This window comes from Mus caroli, unplaced genomic scaffold (genome assembly GCF_978045245.1).
Source record: "Mus caroli unplaced genomic scaffold, Mus_caroli_1 scaffold_10, whole genome shotgun sequence".
Classification (NCBI taxonomy): Eukaryota; Metazoa; Chordata; class Mammalia; order Rodentia; family Muridae; genus Mus; species Mus caroli.
Genome location: NW_028227265.1, coordinates 94265205 through 94282929, shown reverse-complemented (window position 1 = coordinate 94282929; position 17725 = coordinate 94265205). Strand labels below are relative to the sequence as shown.

Here is a 17725-nt window from a genome sequence, read left to right as displayed (position 1 = left end):
GAGCAGGTGCATAAATGGCCCCTCCCCTCTAAATACTCAAGTCAGAGCAGATGCAAAACATACTGTCAATTTTAATTCATGGGAGCATGTATCCATTGTGGAAGAAAGAGTTCTAAGTTTATTTCTAGATTAGATTCCTTTGCTTCTGTTATCAAGATGAAATGAACACTTCCCAATTGGTCATTCCCTTACACTTTATTTATTGATTTTCTGACTGATCGCAAAACAGTTTACTTGCATATCTCACTTGGCAGGCCACTCCTTGTGAGCAGAGGTACCCTGAGTTATACACAGCGTGGAGTGGATGCAGTTTGCATTCACAGGAGGGAATACTGACCAAGGCAGCCCTTCTAAGCTAAAAAACCTGAGCAGGAGTTCAGACTCAGATCCATTTGAGGTTGGCACTCCTCAGTCATGGCAGGTCTCTAAGTGACAAGGCCAGTGCTCATGGTCTTGTTGCCATCCTTCAAGATACAATGCTGACTTTCTCTAAAATCATGATCTGCCAAAAGGTGAGGCTAAACCTCACTCAGGTCCTCTCCAGGCATGGCAAGTTCCTTCCCTGGAGGCAAGATGACACCAAAGGCCACGCCCCAACATGGCAGGTGTGAAACAAGACACAAAGAGCTTGTGGAAGCACTGTTCTCCTTGATGTGGTCACAAACCTGAGCCTCAACCTTCTGGTGGGGCTGATTGGACCCTAGGTTGACCATGACCATGCTTCAGATCCTCCTGATTCAAGTCTCAGACCAGAGCTCCCAAGATATCTCCCTGTCTCAGCCTTCTCCAGGCTCTTGTAAGAATGTCTCAATGTTCACCACCACAGAGCAAATGTTCTTATATCCCAGCAACACACATGCATCTCTCTTCTTCAACATGCCACACTCTATTGTACCTGTCACCACTGTCCCATGGCTAGAATAAAGTAACCTCATTCTATGGGTACCAGAAATGGGGTTTCTAGGTGTGGAGTATGCACTGGGATATAAGTGTTCACAGTGTAGCCTCTACACAGACTTCACTCCTAGTTCAGGATTATGATGCTCAGGGCATAGAGAACAGAGCCCATGATGGCTGCAATATTCAGTCTTTAGTAGTCAAACTCAGCAAGCATCCCCTGGATCCTCAACTCTACTAGTTTAACTATCTTCCATTCCTGGACAGTGTCTGTCTTGTTCACACATACCATGATATGCTCTACTCCAATCTGTTTAGACCATAGTAATAAGTGCTTTCTAGTCTTGGGGCAGGAAGCTATTATTAGCTGCCATCATCATGATGCTTCCATGTAGGGAGGGGGGAAAGGGTCTGTGACCTTATTCTTAACATAACTGCATAACCCAGATGGTCAGTCTGTGTGGGCACAGTGGTTGTTAATAGGGCATATAACTCCTTATAAGATGTATTTATGGCAATACCCTGAGCTAGCTCCTCTGGGGCATTGTCTATCTTCTTATACTTCTTGAACTAGCTCACCTCCCTCTGCTAGAATGTTCATGGTGTTGCAATAACCTCACTGTGGTCCACAGCGAGTGGTACCCACATTCACATGGGGTTTTCCATGCACATGGGTTTGCTTGACCTCCAGTCACAGGAGGTAGCCAAAGAAAGGTGATGTTGAGACCTTCAGTCAGTCAAGAGAGTCAAGCTGGTGCCAAGAGTGCTGAGTCAAGTGTCACTTGCAGTAGGGTGGCAGTTGTGGTTGTGGTAGTCCTCAGGGACCCAGATAGAATACTAGGCATTGGAAGCCACGTGCCTTCCTCATGCTTTTGTACATGGAATGAACAACGTACAATGAAGTAAGGTCTTCTAAGCACAACAGGGCGTGGGGGAGCCTCACAGAAACTGAGGCAGAGAGTAGTCTCCTAACCGGGGGCCTTGTCTAACTCTGAAAACTCCATTCTTAGATGGATCGGAGGCCACTGACTGTCCCTATCTCCTTAGGACTGTGGCCTCAAGGTGATCTCATGTGGCCCAAGGCAGTGGGCTTGTGACAGTGGAGACCAGTGTGTGCCTGACTTCTGGCACTGTGATGGACAGAGCGACTGCGGAGATGGCAGTGACGAAGCTGGATGTAAGTGCAGGGGCATCCCCACTGAGGCAGAAGCTCGGGGGGTGAGGGGGGCTTCCATGCAAATGCTGCATAACCTGGAGCCCACCCTGTTCTCTCATTAGATGGGTCTTGGTTGTATATGAAGGAGCCTTGTAGAGGAAGGATGCTGGGGTATGATTGTAACACTCTAGTAGAAAGCCATCCCCTCCCCCACAGGTGGTCCGCAGAAGTGCCAGGATTCCGAGTTCCAGTGTGCTACTGGTGCCTGCCTCAGCTTCAGTATGGTGTGTGATGGGCGAGAGGACTGTGTGGATGGTTCAGATGAGGGTGGGGAGTGTTCCTCATCAGTGTGCAGCCCTGGGCTATGTTACCACTCTTGCTACCAGTCCCCAACTGGGCCGGTGAGTTGCTGAAGCTTACTGTGTGTTCTTTATCAACCACATATGTGCTCTGAGAAAAATCAGTAGTGTACTCATTCAGGTTGTCCCCGATGGCACCTTGATCTCAAAGATATATACATAGTAGAACTGTCTTGAGTGCCTATCCAGGTACCTGAGCCTTCCAAGCTCCTCCTGAGGTCTGTTCAACCTCTCCCCTATATTGTGCCTTGTCCCATCTCTGCTGTGAGCTATGGGAGAAATGTCACATGGTTTTAAGATACAAATATCTGGGCAGGTCAAGAAAATGACAGTGTAAAATTTTCTTTCATGTTGATATTTGGAACCTGCCCCGCTCTTAAGTTGAGGACTGGCTATGTTAGACAGTATTACTCAGCAGCATGCAGGAAACTTGATTCTCATAGTCAAGTGAAAGAACGTGTTCTGATATTTGGTCACACCAGCTCTCCACTGGCTGATGACCAATTCAGTTAGCTTTGTGTGCTTTTCTTCATATGGGTGCAGCAAAGGCTCTGGTGTCCTGAGCTGAACCTAGCCATTGTTACTCTTGGATAGAAGGGTATAAGGGGTACAGCGAGGCTGTTAAGACAGAGAAGGGGCTATTCAAAGCAAAGCTGTTTTAGTTGTCAACATATCATCATGGAATATATCATCATGTGAATCTCATATGAAGATCAAAGCCCTTTTATCAACACTGTTCTGTCTTCAGAATATGCTGATGGCTTCTTTTTCAGGTATGTGTTTGTGCCCCAGGCTTTGAATTGGAGAGCAATGGCCAAATCTGTCAGGATGTAAATGAGTGCCAACAGCCATCTGGTCAACCTTGCAGTCAGACCTGTATCAATACTGAGGGCTCATACATCTGTGCCTGTCACCCTGGCTACTTGCTGGGCCCTGATGGCCACACTTGTAAGGCAACAGGTAACCTGGAGCTGGGACTACCTTCTAAGTCGTGGCTAGTGAGCTTTGAATCTCTGACTCTGTGACTGTGGGTCAATCTGACTTATCAAACATTTCTCTCCTTCCCACCTGCCCCAATATTTCATTCCCAACCAGCCTAATGTCTATCAACAGATGTGTGGATAAAGAAAGTGTGGTGTATATACATAAATGGAATTTACCTAGCCATAAAGAAACGTGAAATTATATCACTTGCAGGAAAATGAGTGGAAGTGTGTTAAGTGAAGACTTAACACTGTGTTAAGTGAAATAAGCCAAACTCAAGAAGACAAATGTTGCATTTTTGTCTTCTATAGATGCATGGCATGGAAGTTAAAGGGGGACTATGGGGGAGGGGGACAAAGGATGAAAGGGAGAGGAGAATGAGAGAGGTTATAGGAGAAAGATAAAATGTCACATATTTTCTCTTACCTGTGGAATGTGTGCATGTGCCTGTGTGACATGAAAATGGAACTAGAACTACTTGAAGAAAGCAAGTGGGCCAACATTGTGGGGAACGGTAGTGGAGGGAGAGAGTGGATGTCAGCAAGGTACACTGATGTGTCTAATATAATGTCACAATGAAACTCACAATTTGGTACACTAAATAAGAAGGTAAAAAAGATATTACTGTTTATTTAAGCTAATAATTGTTGTATTCTATATACTTTTAAAATGTGGTTATTACTGTAATCATTCTTATAAAACACTTCTTCTATGTGAACTAATTGGCAGCCCAGCCTTGGCAACAATAAGCCCAAGGCCCCACACTGTGTCATGTTCTTTCATTTATCCTGTGCTGTTCTTCACTATATAAACTCCTTTATGGTCATGTTGAAAGCCATTTCTTTTGGGCAGGTGCTGAGCCCATCCTGCTTGTTTCAATTGAGTTTAACCTATTCCTTTCTGGCCTGAGAAGCTTAAAAGAAGATATCCTGACAACTGCAGACAAGAACCTGGCTATTTACTCTGTGGACTATGACTTAGTGGATCAGAAAATCTTCTGGGCAGATCCCAATGCAGAAAGTATAAGGTGGACAAGTATGGCCACGAAGAAGGACGGGATAGTGGTGCAAGGTATGCACGTCTGGAAAGCTCTTATTAATCCCACACAATGTCACACAGAGCATAAATAATATGATGAGGGACAACTAATATAAACATGGGCTGGGTTCTATCTCTTCAATTGAAAGAGACCAAGGCTTGCTGGCTAGAAAGCAATAGAAAGACAGAGCCATTGTCATCTTGGTGGACATGGGTTCTACCAAGCTGCGAGCCAGCGACCACTGCTTTAATGATGAACTTCCTCTACAATAGTCTTTTGGGACATATTAATAGTTTTCTGTGTTGCATATGCACATAGTTGGAAAATGAATGAATACGGCATATGAGCCTAGTCTTTTGACTTAAGCCTACTGAAGTTATCGTTTAGCATAAGCACACCTATTGAATGGTCTCTTTAGGGATAAAGCCAGACTGTATAGGGGTTGACTGGATTGGAAGAAATCTCTACTGGACTGATGGGAGAGCTGGCCAGATTTTGGCAATTCAGTTAACTGCTATGGGGAGAGGAAAATCTGAATACACAGTTGTCTTGGATGACGACCTGATTCGGCCCCAGTCTTTGGCTTTGGATCCCTTAAATGGGTGAGTTGGTGTCAAAACACCAGGTTAAGAATCTCAAGCTTGTTATTCCTCCTGAGTTCTACTTTGATGCTTGTGTTAGCTCAATCCAGAATGAGTGAATTGGAAACATGAACGTCTGGTTTTAGATCTAATGCTGATTGGTATCAACCCAAACTTTGGGAAAAGTTCAAAGTGCAATTTACATTGTGGTCAGACAGTGGCATGTAAGGAAAGTAATGAGCTCCTGGAACACACGTATGATTTTTAAATGGCAGATAAGGAGGGAAGTAAGGATAGTTAATTTATGATCGTCCAGACTTGCGTTAAGCCTGAATGATCCCACTTACAGTCTTTTCTTTCTGAAAACGGGTGCAATTTTATAATTTAAAAAATTAGTGTGTATGTGTGCACTTGTGTGCACATGTTCCAGTGCCATGGTGCACGTGTGGAAGTCACAGGATAGCTTGTAGCAGCTGGTTCTTCCTTCCCAGCATTTCGTTTCCAAGAACTGAACTCACATTGTCAGGCTTCAAGGCAAGAACATTTCCCATTGACCCAACCTCCAGCCAAAAGACACATAAGTTAAGTTAGCATTCCTGTTCTGCCACTGGGATGACTCTGTGAATAACAAATATAGGAAAAAGATATGGGAAACCTATGGTCCAGTGGTAACCCACATTTGATATCCTTTCTTTTCCTTACCTTTTCATGCATATCAGAAATTGTCAGAATGGCTCACTCCAGGAAATTAACCGTAGTTTCTAGTACACTTATCAGCCATAGGCAATAAGGAGGTTTCACCTACACATCCATCCATGACAATTTTAAAAGCTATTTTGATTTTTCCTTTTTTCTATTTTTCTTTTTCTCACTATTTCTGTCTTTTTCTCTTTCTTTCTTTTTCTCTTTCTTTTCTTTCTCTCTTTCTTTCTTTCTTTCTTTCTTTCTTTCTTTCTTCCTTCCTTCCTTCCTTCCTTCCTTCCTTCCTTCCTTCCTCATTCACTTGCTTTTTTAACCTACCCTCTAGTTAAGGAAAGACTGGTAAGTTCCATGAATACCTTCCAGGCTGTGAGCTATTGTACTCCCAAGATTCTAGTGGTAATTAATGACAATTAAGCAATCATCATAAACTTTCAAGAAAATTTCCTTTTAATATTTCACAACTATACTTAAGAAACTGAACTAATTTGAAAAGTTGAGGAAACATTGATTGATCCATAGCTCAGTAATTTTTCCTTATTGCTATGATGACATTGACCTCTAAGCTACTATTTTTTAGACACATATGGAATCTTTTTAATCTCTGAAAGTCAATGTTTTAAGAAGTTCATTGATAGACATGTTCTCCAAGGTGGTGTCCTACCTTAAAGCTGGCTTTTATCCACATAGATTGATGTACTGGTCTGAAACTGGAGAAGAACCTCGAATCGAGCAAGCTGGCATGGATGGTGGCAGCAGAAAGATCCTTGTCAATCAAGGCCTTGGCCGCCCAACTAGCATAGCTCTTGACCAGTTAAGTTGGAAGATATTCTGGTCTGATGAGAAATTTCACTGCATTGGCTCTGTCAACCTAGATGGCAGTGGCATTAGTGTAAGTGTCCTCTTGACATTAGGATCAGTTGAAATATCATGGGTCTTGTGTAAAACTCACCCCAGAAAGCTCACCTTCACCATTGTAGATGATGCAGCTAACACAAATCAAGAGCCCCTTTTCAGTGGCTGTGTTCGAAGATAAAGTCTTCTGGTCTGACCTTCAGACAAGAACAATACAGCATGCGGAGAAGATGACAGGCAAGGACAGGGCTGTCCTCATCAAGCATTCTGGACAGCCCTTTGGACTCAAGGTATGTGGAGTACTCTTTAAAACATCTCCCTAGTCCTCTTGAAAAAGGCTATGTCTATGAGCTACCCCAAATCACCAAGTTTACATGCACCATCTACAGCAATTAAGAGCACTTTTGGGGGCTGAGACTGTAGTTCAGAGGCAGAGTTGTACATGTTAAGCAGGCATGAGGCTCTGTGTTCAACGGGGCACACAGAAAAAGAGAGAAGGGGAGGAAGGTAGAAGATAGGGGGAGAAGGAGGGAAAGAGGGAAGGAAGGAGAGGAGCGAAGAATTGGTTGACTTTCTATTTGAAAGGATTTAGCACTTAGCAGCATCCAGCTCTTTTCTTTCAGATAATGCATGAAGTCCTCCAGCCTAGGTCTTCTAGTCCTTGTCTGGACATAGGATGTTCTCACTTGTGCCTTCTGAGCCCACGAGCCAAGGGAAGTTGTCGTTGTCCTGTTGGCCTCCTGCTGGCAGATGACGGAATCACCTGTGTCTCCCTCCAGGAGTCTGGGTTTGTGTTCCTGGTATTGCCCACTGTTCTCACCCAGGTACTGTTCTAGAGCTTTTCTGACATGCCTAAGCTTGGCTTGTGTTCTGTTTCTGACTGAGTGTAGATGTCTCCACATTTAGTTGTAAATGGTGGAGGCTCTTCCCCTTGAAAAATTCTTAAAACACAACTTATGTTTTAGTATTCATCATACATTGTGTGTTCTTGTTATGCAAAATATCTTGATATGCTCGGCTGACCAACATAAGGTTTTCTTGAAATGCTTAAATGAAAATGATGTGCACTTTAAGACATACTTAGCTAAAAGTACAGTCATGCAAGTCCCCACCCAGAGGACTTGCCAATTCTTGGCATTGTAAAACAATGGCATACCCTCTGGGGTTGAAGATTAGCTCCAGTGCCAGTGTGATATTAATTAATATTGTTTAAAGAGAAAGACCTTTAACAGGGATCATGTCATCAAAATGCATGATACAATAGCTAGCTTTAAGTCAACTTGACACAAGCTAGAGTTATCTGAAAAGAGGAAGCCTCAATTGAGGAAATGCCTGTAAGTTCCAGCTGTAGGGCATTTTCTTAATTAGTGATTGATGGGGGTGGGCCCAGCCCGCTGTGGGTAGTATCATCCCTGGGCTGGTGGTCTTGGGTTTTATAAGAAAACAGACTGAGCAAGCCAGTACATAGTACCCATCCATGGTCTCTGTATCGGGTCCTGCCTCCAGTCTCCTGCCCTGTTTGAGTTTCTGTATTGACTGCGTTTGATGATAAACTGTGGCATAAGCCAAATAAACCCTTTCCTCCCCAACTTCCTTTTGGTCATGGTGTTTTGTCACAGCAATAGTAACCCTGACTAAGACACACAGATCTCAGGAATTCTCAGTGCTAGAGGCTCAAGGAAAGGAACAAGTCAACTGTTTTCTGCTTTCAGAATATAGAATGTCTGAAAATATTAATTTAAGAATCCTAGCACCAATATCATATTGACATTAGAAGATTCAAATAGACTTGATCAATGTCATCTATCTAATTTCTCCCCATAGATCTATCTGAAAAATCTTAAGACTTCACAACAAACAACTGTTCCAGAACACAGAACACTTCCCTTCACCAGTGTCAAACAGCTGGCATCAGTGGATTACCTTGTCCAGGAAAAGGCCCTGTACCTGTCAGAGCTCAACACCAGTGACATCAGGCTACTGAGGATGAAAGAACCAGAGATACTCTCGTGGCGGAGAGTCATCTCTGTGAAGGGGACGGTGATTGACTTTGCCTTGGACTGGATGAGTGGAAACATATACTGGATCGACACTGATAATCCCTACATCAACGTTGCTTTCTCAAACGGCCAGTACCCCATTGTTTTGCTCAGTGAAAACCTTTACCGCCCAACTTCTATTGTCCTCCACCCACCTACTGCAGCCATGTGCTTGGCAGACTTGGGTTCACAGGATGTCGGGAGACATGGCTCCAGCATTGAATGCGCCTCTATGGATGGCAGTGGGAGAAAAGTACTATGGCTGCAATCCCAGGTGCCTGTGGGCCTGGCCTTTTCGGATTCAGGGACCCGAGTATACTGGGCTGATACTGGTAAGCAATTAATATCTGAACCCTAGATATGAACCTCACAGACCCTGTGCTGAATAATGAAGTTCTGGTCAATGATCTTCAGCTATAACCTCAAAGAACCTTCAGATCTCCTGAATCTGCCAACACAGTAGAGACAAATAGATGCATCCCTAAGTAGTACAGTATAACCCACAGAGTCATGCGGCTGCCCCTTTGTAAGGATAAGACTGAAAACTCAAAATATGTGGATAATAATGCTGGGACAATGGTTCAGGTGGGGGGGGGCAGCACCTGTCTTGCAAGCATGGGGACCTAGGTCTAAATCCCAGGAACCCCCTGCAAATGTGGGTATAGCAGCACATACCAGTTGCCCTGTGGTGATATTGGGGGTAGGAGCTAATGGGCTAGCTAGCCTGGTATGTGAGGATGTAAACAATAAAGAGCCTCTGCTTCAAACAAGATGGAAAGTTAAGACAGAAACCTGGCTTTGTCCACTGATCTTAAAACATATGCTGCGACACAGGATACCTGTACTCATATGTGAACACATGATTACATACTTGCTCATCATGCACATACACATATGCATCACATCATATATACTATATATGTATGTATGTATTAATAAATTGTTGTGAATCACTGTTATGGAGAGGTGAATAACGGAGAATTGATTTCAGGTTCCAAATGACAAACAGTGTCATCCTGAAGCTGGAACAAGACATAACAGTCTTCAGGATGTAGTATAGCTATTAAGACTACATGAAATTAACTGACCATCTCTTCCCAGGGCAGGGGCTTATACAAAGTATTCAACTAGATGGCTCAAGATACAGAGTGGACTACCAAGGACTTAAGGGTCTTCACCTCTTCGCATGTGGTCAAGACATGATGCTGTGGACAACTGTTGATGATGGTAGGTCTCCGTTGTGTAGACTGAAGTGTGGTCTGAACTTACTCCTGCAATCCAAAGGGTATCTGCTTCTACTTAGCACATGAGCCTAGCAGGGTCTCTCTTTTAGAAGAATGACTGACTTCCCTAGACTACAGAGGATGCAGAACAGTGCATCTGTGGCTTAGAGGACCTTTTGCTTGTTTGGTTATTCTCTGCATCAGTGGTCCTCAACCTTCCTAATGTTGTGACCCTTTAATACAGTCCCTCATGTTACAATGACCCTCAGCCATAAAACTATTTTTTGTTGCTACTTCATAACTGTATTTTTGCCACTGTGGTGAGTCGGGTAGTATGATAATATGACAATGTAATATTTGATATTCAGAATATCTGATATGTGACCTCCAAAAGGTCACTATCCATAGGTTGAGAACAACTACTCTATATGATAAAGCTTAGGTCCTGAAATTTCTGTGTTTCATAGCATGGTCCTTACTGTCATGTTATCAATCTGTCACTGTGGCAAAACACCCGTGGCAACCAACTTACCAGCTTCTGAGGAGGAAAGTCTGATCCATGGATTTCAGTTCACTTGTTCCAGCTGCACTGAATCTTCAGTGATGAAGTGTGTCTTGGTGGATCACATAGAGGAGAATCCAGTTCCCTCCAAAAAAAAAAAAAAACAAAAACAAAAACAAAAACAAAAAGAGAGAAAGAGGAAGGCTAAGGACCTAAAATTCTAACTCCCTTTGTCGTATCCTCAAGCTGGACACCAAGTGTTCAACACATGCACCTTTGGGCAATCCTACTGCAGAGGGAACAGGGCCAAGAGTTGGGACTAGGTGGCATGTCCACCCTCAGTTACTAGCCGTTCCAGCTCACCAAGAAGTGACAATACATGTCTTTAGTTGACAAAGGAAACATGAGGTACTAGGCAGATTATACAACGTTCTTTCTATTTTCATTTTTAAATGACCCTTTCTAGTTTGTATGTTCTTTTGTATGTTCTTCTTCTACTCTGCATGCTCACATACAAAGAAATGGGTTTCACTGGGACATTTTTGTTTGTGTTTATTGTGATGGTTTATTCTTTGTCAACCCCTTATGGCCTTTCCCAAAGCCTGTTTACTTATCAACGGATCCCTTCCTTCCCCAGTAAACTCCTGCTTCTGCTTCTCTTACACGCAAAGAGCTTTATTCCCGACTCTAATGTGGCATTTCTAGGCTATTCATTGTCCAAAGTTACAGTGTTTTCATTCATTACTGTATCTGTGCTAGATTCCCGTGAATAAACTCCTAATGAGTCTAGATTTAAGGAAACTAGAAAAAAATTAAAATAAACCTGTATCCTTAAATTTCCAAATATCTATCAGCCACAGCAAAGCAAGTTGCCAGTACTACCCCAGAGGATCTGTGGTATATGACATATGATGAGTCTCCTTCCACCCACTTTAGGATTCCTCACGACTCCCACAAATGAGCTGTTTCCAGAGATATGTTCTAATAGATTTTGAGATAATCTTCATTAACCACATGGATGGCATTTAAGGGCCACATGTTTTAATTATCTAGTCCAACATCTATTATTGCTCTAGCTATAATTTATTGACAGGTAAATTTGACTTTGTTTAGCTTTTGTGTTTGTTTACTTGTTTCTCACTCTGTAGCCCAGGCTAGCCCCAATTACACAGTCTTCCTGTCTTGGCCTCCCTAGTACTGGGATTATAATTGTGTGTCACCCCATACTGGGCTCTCATGTGCTATTTGTTATGGTTGGAAGCTTATCATTTTACAAAGTTCTCTCAGATCTTCTTTCTCACAATAAAACTCAGAAAAATATGTACCTCTTCTGAAAAAAAAATCTCTTTGCTGCATTAAATCACATGAATGAGTTAAAGTGTTCCTACTGAATGCAATCCTTTGCTTTGGAAATGGTTCTGCCATGGATTCTATTTCTCTTAACAGTTACTCACTGGCTTTTGTTTCAGCCCAGATCACCAGAGTTTGGTACAACAAAGCACAAGTCTCAGAAAGCCAGTGGTTCCAAGTGGACCAGAAGATTGTAGACTTAAAAGTGTATAGTGTCCTTAGTCAACAGGGTAAGTACATGTCCAATGACTGTGACGACATTGCAGTCTACTGAGTTCCCATGGAGGGGACATTCCACGCTACCATCTTCTTGGAATGTCTTTGTGTTTCCCACTATGTTAAAATATCCCTGTCTAAAAGTCTTGCTGTTCTGCACAATGCTCTTGTCTATGGACAGTTCCTTACTGTCTGGGTCAGGCACACCATTGACACCATTGCCTTATTAATAGCATACCAAACGCGGCTGTGGTAAATCCACTGGGCTGGAAGTTGGTAGACATGATGTTAGTTTTCCATGGCTATTACTATAACACACACCAGAGACAGCTGGCTTCTGCAATGGGAAGGTTTCTTCTGACTCACTGTTTTTGCAGGGGTCGGTCTGTGAATGTGCCTCCTTGCTTTGAGGGTCTATGGCAAGGCAACACATTATTACAGGAGTATATTGCAGAGAAAATCTGTTTTCCCCCTGTCTGAAAAGCAAAAGAGGAAGAGACTGGAGTCTATAGTCCACTGGAGATGTGCCTCCCATGTCTAAATACCTCCCACTAAACCGTATTTCTTCTATTTCCAGTGTCTTTCAATAGTGTTGTACTGGGGTTAGACTGGACTGCAGGGACCTTTGAGGGGCACTAAAGATCTTCACTATAGAATCTGAGCCTTTTTGTGTGTTGTTGTTTGGGGTGTGATTGTGTTTGTGATCTAACATAGTTCCTGTGAACCCAGGGTCTGAACAATAACACTGAGCAAGCCTCCCCCTCTCTCTTGCTTCTTCCTTCCTTCCTTCCTTCCTTCCTTCCTTCCTTCCTTTCTTTCTTTCTTTCTTTCTTTCTTTCTTTCTTTCTTTCTTTCTTTCTTTTTTTTGAACATAGATTTTTTTTTCCCATACAGTATATTCTGATTACTCTTTTTCTGCCCTCAACTCCTCCTAGATCCTCCCTACCCAAACTCCCCCCCCATTAGAATACAAGCAGGCATCTAAAAAATAGTAATAAAAATAAAATAAAAGCAAAATAAATGAGAGAGAGAACAGGACAAAATAAACAAACAGGAAAAAAGAGTCAAAGAAAGAGTACAAAAAGCACAACAGACACTAAGATATACACATTCACATAAAACAAAAATCTGAAACCAGAATATATCACTCTCCTCACGTACACTAAACAGTACTAGTATTGGCATAAGCAAAACACCTACTTGAGACTTGAGAGACGCCTGGTGGTTGGTGCAGGCCTGCTACTTATTGACATCCTGTTTTTAAAGCAAAGGGAACAGGGAGGGGCAGCTTTGAGGTATAGCTCTTGCCTAGTACACAAGGGACTTCAGGTGGAATCTTTAGCAACACACATACACACTTGAACTCTGAAGTGGAGCTAGCCTATTCTACTCCTCCATTGTAGCTACTTTTAACATTGATTGAGCCTCAGACCATCAACTTGGGGACAGCCAGTTGTGATGGGCACATTAGTCTTAAGAGCATTCTGACCTTTGGTTTTTGTGACAGACATATCTCTACAAAAGTGTGCTAGTCATGTGGAGACCCCCAGAGTCTTGACTTGGTGGGGACATAAATTTTAGACGTCTGCCAATGACAGGTGGTTACCCAGGTTTTGCTAAGAACTTGCTAAGTTCTTAGAACTACAGGAAGCAGCTTTTCACCTTTGTGTAAGTTTGCATCACATACATCTCTGGGGTACAGTGCCTGGGATATCTCACATGGTAAGATCTCATTACAAGTTTAAGATTAAGCCTTGAAGAGTGATCCCAAGTGAGAAATGGCTCTCTTACTCACATTATAAAAGGGATAACAAACCCCACAGTTTCCATGGTTTCACTAACAATAGTTTTCTTTCCAAGGGATTTCTTGTTCTGTCATTTGAGTGAAGTGTGCCCACAATGTAGTCTTGAATGACTAAGAGATCCCCTCAATTTTTCTTAAGGTGGGCCCTTGTGATATGTTTAAAGCCATACCGATCTATGAAGAATTATCCGTTACTGAGAGCCCAATTAACTAAAAGGAATCAAATTGAAGAGCTATCTAATTTGTTTGAAACATCTGTGTCATATGTCTTTAATGTATTTGTAAAAAGCTTGTAGAAAACTCCTCTGGAGCCTAATCTCACACTTAATGTAGTTTTGGTTTGGGAATGGGCTGATGTACAGGTAACAACAGCTGCTCAAGAGACAATGGAGGATGCAGTCATATCTGTCTACCGAATCCCGAGGGCAAGACTTGCTGGTGTCCCGATGGGTACTGCTTGGTTGATGGCCACACATGTGTGGAAGCTGTCCAGTGCTCTCCAATGTCACAATGCTGTAAGGACGGTCAGAGGTGCATTTCCAAGGAGCAAATTTGTGATGGTCACGTTGACTGTCTGGATGGTTCTGATGAAGTGGACTGTGAGTACCGCCCACCCAGCACTCATTGTGTCTTAGTGTTCATGGCTTTTGGAAGTCCCAATACAATACCACTCCTCAACTATTTATCCTATACATTACTGCCATGTTAGCACTGGGTTTTGTGCCTGGACAACATCAAATTCCAACTTCTGGGCATATACATTGTTATGCATTCCTCTGGAACTCTAATATGCCTTTGGTTTTAGGACAGGGAGCATGAGAGTGAATTGTAAGAAGCTGGACATCTGTTTGAACAAGTCTTGATACCACCAGCTTAAATAGAATGACTGGCTGAGTAACCACAGCACAGGGGAAGGAGGTTAGGCCAACGATTTTATCTGTCTTGGTCTTTGTAGGTCTAAATCCAGGTAACGTCCGTTCAACATCAGTACTTAAGAAGCCAGAAGCTTGGAAAAGGTTGATATCAGAAGCTTTCGAGCTTTTTCAGGCTACTGAGTCTACCACAGATGTCTATCTACGACAAGAAGAAATGAGACACCCTGTTAGAAAAACACTAACCAATCAAATGCCTGCATCAGGGAGCAAGGTCCCAGAAACCAAGGGAAGGGCAGAAACTCTTCAGTCCAAGGATTTACAGACAGCAACACATAAGTCCTGTAGCCAAGACTTTTGCAACGGGAGAGGGACCTGCATAATGGAAGGAAAACTGAGAAAATGTCGCTGCCTGGTGGAATATGGTGGAGAGTTCTGCCAAGAAGCAGCGCGTGGCCCTGTCAGTGGCTACGTAGCCCTGGGTGGAGCCGTTGCTTTATCAGCTGCTCTGGCCGTTTGGGGGCTGTTTCTACATTCCAGAAGGAAACGGAAATTCAAGAGGTGAGTGGCTATGAGTGTCTTTGTGTGAGAATTACATTTCAATGGCAGCTTATAATATATGATGAGTAGGGTTGAAGACTTAAAGTCCATTCTAGGAATTCATTTTCTGAGAAGCGATTTGGATGAGGCCCTTGTTAAATGACCAGGAAAGGCAGTAATAGGGTCAATCTCCTTGAGACCAGAGGTGTGTGATACGGTGTTGGAGGTAAGAAATTCGCAAGGGTAAATAAAACCTGCTGTGCTAAGGCCAGTCTGTGACGAAGCTGCAGGAAGGAAAGGGAGGGTATTCCCCACCCATGATGAGATAGGTCAGCACCCGGGACTGCAGGAATGTCTGTTAGGAGGTTAGTCATTTGCCAGGATGCCAGGCTGGTTGTCACAGACAGCATGAATGCATGCTCTCAAGAAGTCTGAGCAGATTGCTCTTCTTTGATGTTCTTCTTCTTGGTTGGTGGATGGTGGACATCTTCCTTTCTCCTTCACAATATCTTCCTCCTCTTTTGTGTCTGCACCCCCCCTTAGGGAGGTGGTCTTGTTGTTATGGGGTTCTTGTTTTGGGCTCATGAAACTTAATTGTCTCCTTGGAGACCCTATCATCACCATCTATATTTCATTAATTTGGGGACATCGGTGGGGCACAGCTTAGCCCACACCCAGAGGTGAAATTCGGGAATAATGTGAAGAAGCTACACTAAATTTTATCCAAGGGCAAGAAGGTCATTTAAAAAAAACAAACAACAGCCAGATGGTACTCCTGCCATTGTGAGATAGAGAGAGGGAAGGACATGTTTGAAGGAGGTGATGGAGATACTGAGAAGGAGCATTAAGCAGCTGACAGATGAATTACAAAGGGGCCTGATGCTCGAGGAGCTGCCTTGCTGTTCTGTCTTCGGTTCACAGACCAAAGAAAAGGCAGGAGTATGACTGTGTCCAAGCGAAGGCTGGTTAATGGGTGACTGGTTTACTCTCCGTCCTTCTTCCATGTTTTCCTGCTTTCTTACTTCACTTTTGTCCTGCTGTCCCTTACCTGTCCCTAAAGTTATTTCTCATTGACTGGTCACTGAGCTTCCTTCAGGGTAGAAACCATACTACATTTTCCTAGTAACAAATAATAATGGACTCAACTATCATCTATTTTAGATCATTTGCTTTATTTAAGAACCGATTAAAATGAGACACAGTTTCTATGTAATGAACCATGACAGCAGATGTATATATGATTTATTTAGTTTTATGTTGAGTGCATGGTGTTTACCTAGATGTACGCATTATGTATGTCTGCTATGTATGTCCAGTACCTTCAAAGGCCAGAAGAAACTCCCTGGAACTGGAGTTTCAGACAGTTCTGAGCCTCCACTTGGAGGCTGAATTTTCATCCTCTGCATGGGCCGGAAATGAATGTTAAGAACTGAGGCATCTCTCCCCCCACTGTAATAATATTTTAATCTTGGTTCCTATGCAAGCTATTCCTTTGACATCATTTTCTTTGATTGCAGAACATCTTCAAGAAATTTGGACTATGATAAAGAAAATAACCAAGAGGAAGAAAATCTAATGAAGAGTGAGACTTTTGTCAATGAAGTCTATGATGACCAGGTATGTGGAGGGAGCCAGGGAGGTTTATCTGAGGAAAAGGGGTGGTGAGGCATGCTTAAAGAATGAGATTGTGGGGCCTGGAGAGATTGCTCAGTGGTAAAGAGCACTAATTGCTCTTCCAGTAGGTCCTGAATTCAATCCCCAGCAACCACATGGTGGCTCACAACCTTCTGTAATGGAATCAGATGCAGTCTACTAGTGTGTCTGAAGACAGCTACAGAAGTCATTTACATAAAATAAATAAATCTTTTAAAAAGTGAGATTGTGAATAGTGCTAAGTGGGCAAGTGTGGCTGTAATTTATAGTAAACTTCTGCTTACACAGTCTTTGGTCTTCAGCTCTGGTTTGGAGAATTAAAATAAAACATGCGTGAAATAGACATTTCAGTAGCATGCACACAGGGCAAATGATATTGGGAGTGGGGTAGGCTGCTATTAGGATTTGAGTTACCCCGAAAACGCAGGTACCCTAACCCCATGACCTCTACTAACATACTTAGTTCCATTAACTTATTTTCTTGTTTGTTCTCTAATTCCAACTCTCTTCCCACAGGAATCCTTAACCTCGTTACAAACTGAATGAGCTCATTAAAAGAAAAAAAAAGCTGAAACATTTAAATAAATGCTGCTTGAACAGTTGTACGATGTATTAACTTTCCTAACGGTTTGTGGTAAATACTGATCACTTCTTCAAGTGATTCCTTCTTAAATTAGAGATGGTCGTCTGGTATTTTTGATCACATCATGGAGATTAGAAAACTGTAGGCCCTTAGATATGGTGAGAATCCAGTTTGACTTCTATGTAGCTTAGGCTCTGACTCTGCCCCAAGCACCCATCAACCCAAGTCATGGGACCCAGTGGCAGTCGGAAGTTCTAGATTTAAATCTGAGCTCTGATGCTGGCTTTGAGACAGTCCTCTGAACCAGTTTTCTAGTTTACCAAAGAGAGGGATCTTCTTGCCATTCCAGTTAAAAGCCAAGTTTCCGTATAAT

At 42.8% G+C, this 17725-nt stretch overlaps 1 protein-coding gene across 3 annotated transcripts in view; it reads left to right on the top strand.

The window, feature by feature from the left end:
* The window catches only part of LOC115031727 (low-density lipoprotein receptor-related protein 1-like), a 50245-nt gene extending 32914 nt beyond the window's left edge, over positions 1 to 17331 (top strand). Inside the window, exons 19-33 of one of the 3 annotated variants that reach the window (XM_029480322.2) lie at positions 1945 to 2074; positions 2270 to 2454; positions 3186 to 3372; positions 4249 to 4467; positions 4854 to 5037; positions 6406 to 6607; positions 6696 to 6860; positions 7350 to 7394; positions 8395 to 8941; positions 9711 to 9836; positions 11804 to 11914; positions 14067 to 14303; positions 14660 to 15137; positions 16634 to 16733; positions 17286 to 17331. In XM_029480322.2, the coding sequence (XP_029336182.1) occupies positions 1945 to 2074; positions 2270 to 2454; positions 3186 to 3372; positions 4249 to 4467; positions 4854 to 5037; positions 6406 to 6607; positions 6696 to 6860; positions 7350 to 7394; positions 8395 to 8941; positions 9711 to 9836; positions 11804 to 11914; positions 14067 to 14303; positions 14660 to 15137; positions 16634 to 16733; positions 17286 to 17315 (2946 nt within the window). In that variant the 3' untranslated portion in view covers positions 17316 to 17331. Of the gene's footprint in view, positions 1 to 1944; positions 2075 to 2269; positions 2455 to 3185; positions 3373 to 4248; positions 4468 to 4853; positions 5038 to 6405; positions 6608 to 6695; positions 6861 to 7193; positions 7395 to 8394; positions 8942 to 9710; positions 9837 to 11803; positions 11915 to 14066; positions 14304 to 14659; positions 15138 to 16633; positions 16782 to 17285 lie in introns of those variants that run through there. The other 2 variants (XM_029480320.2, XM_085844019.1) reach the window with 2 other exon arrangements.
* The last annotated feature ends 394 nt before the right edge of the window (positions 17332 to 17725 follow it).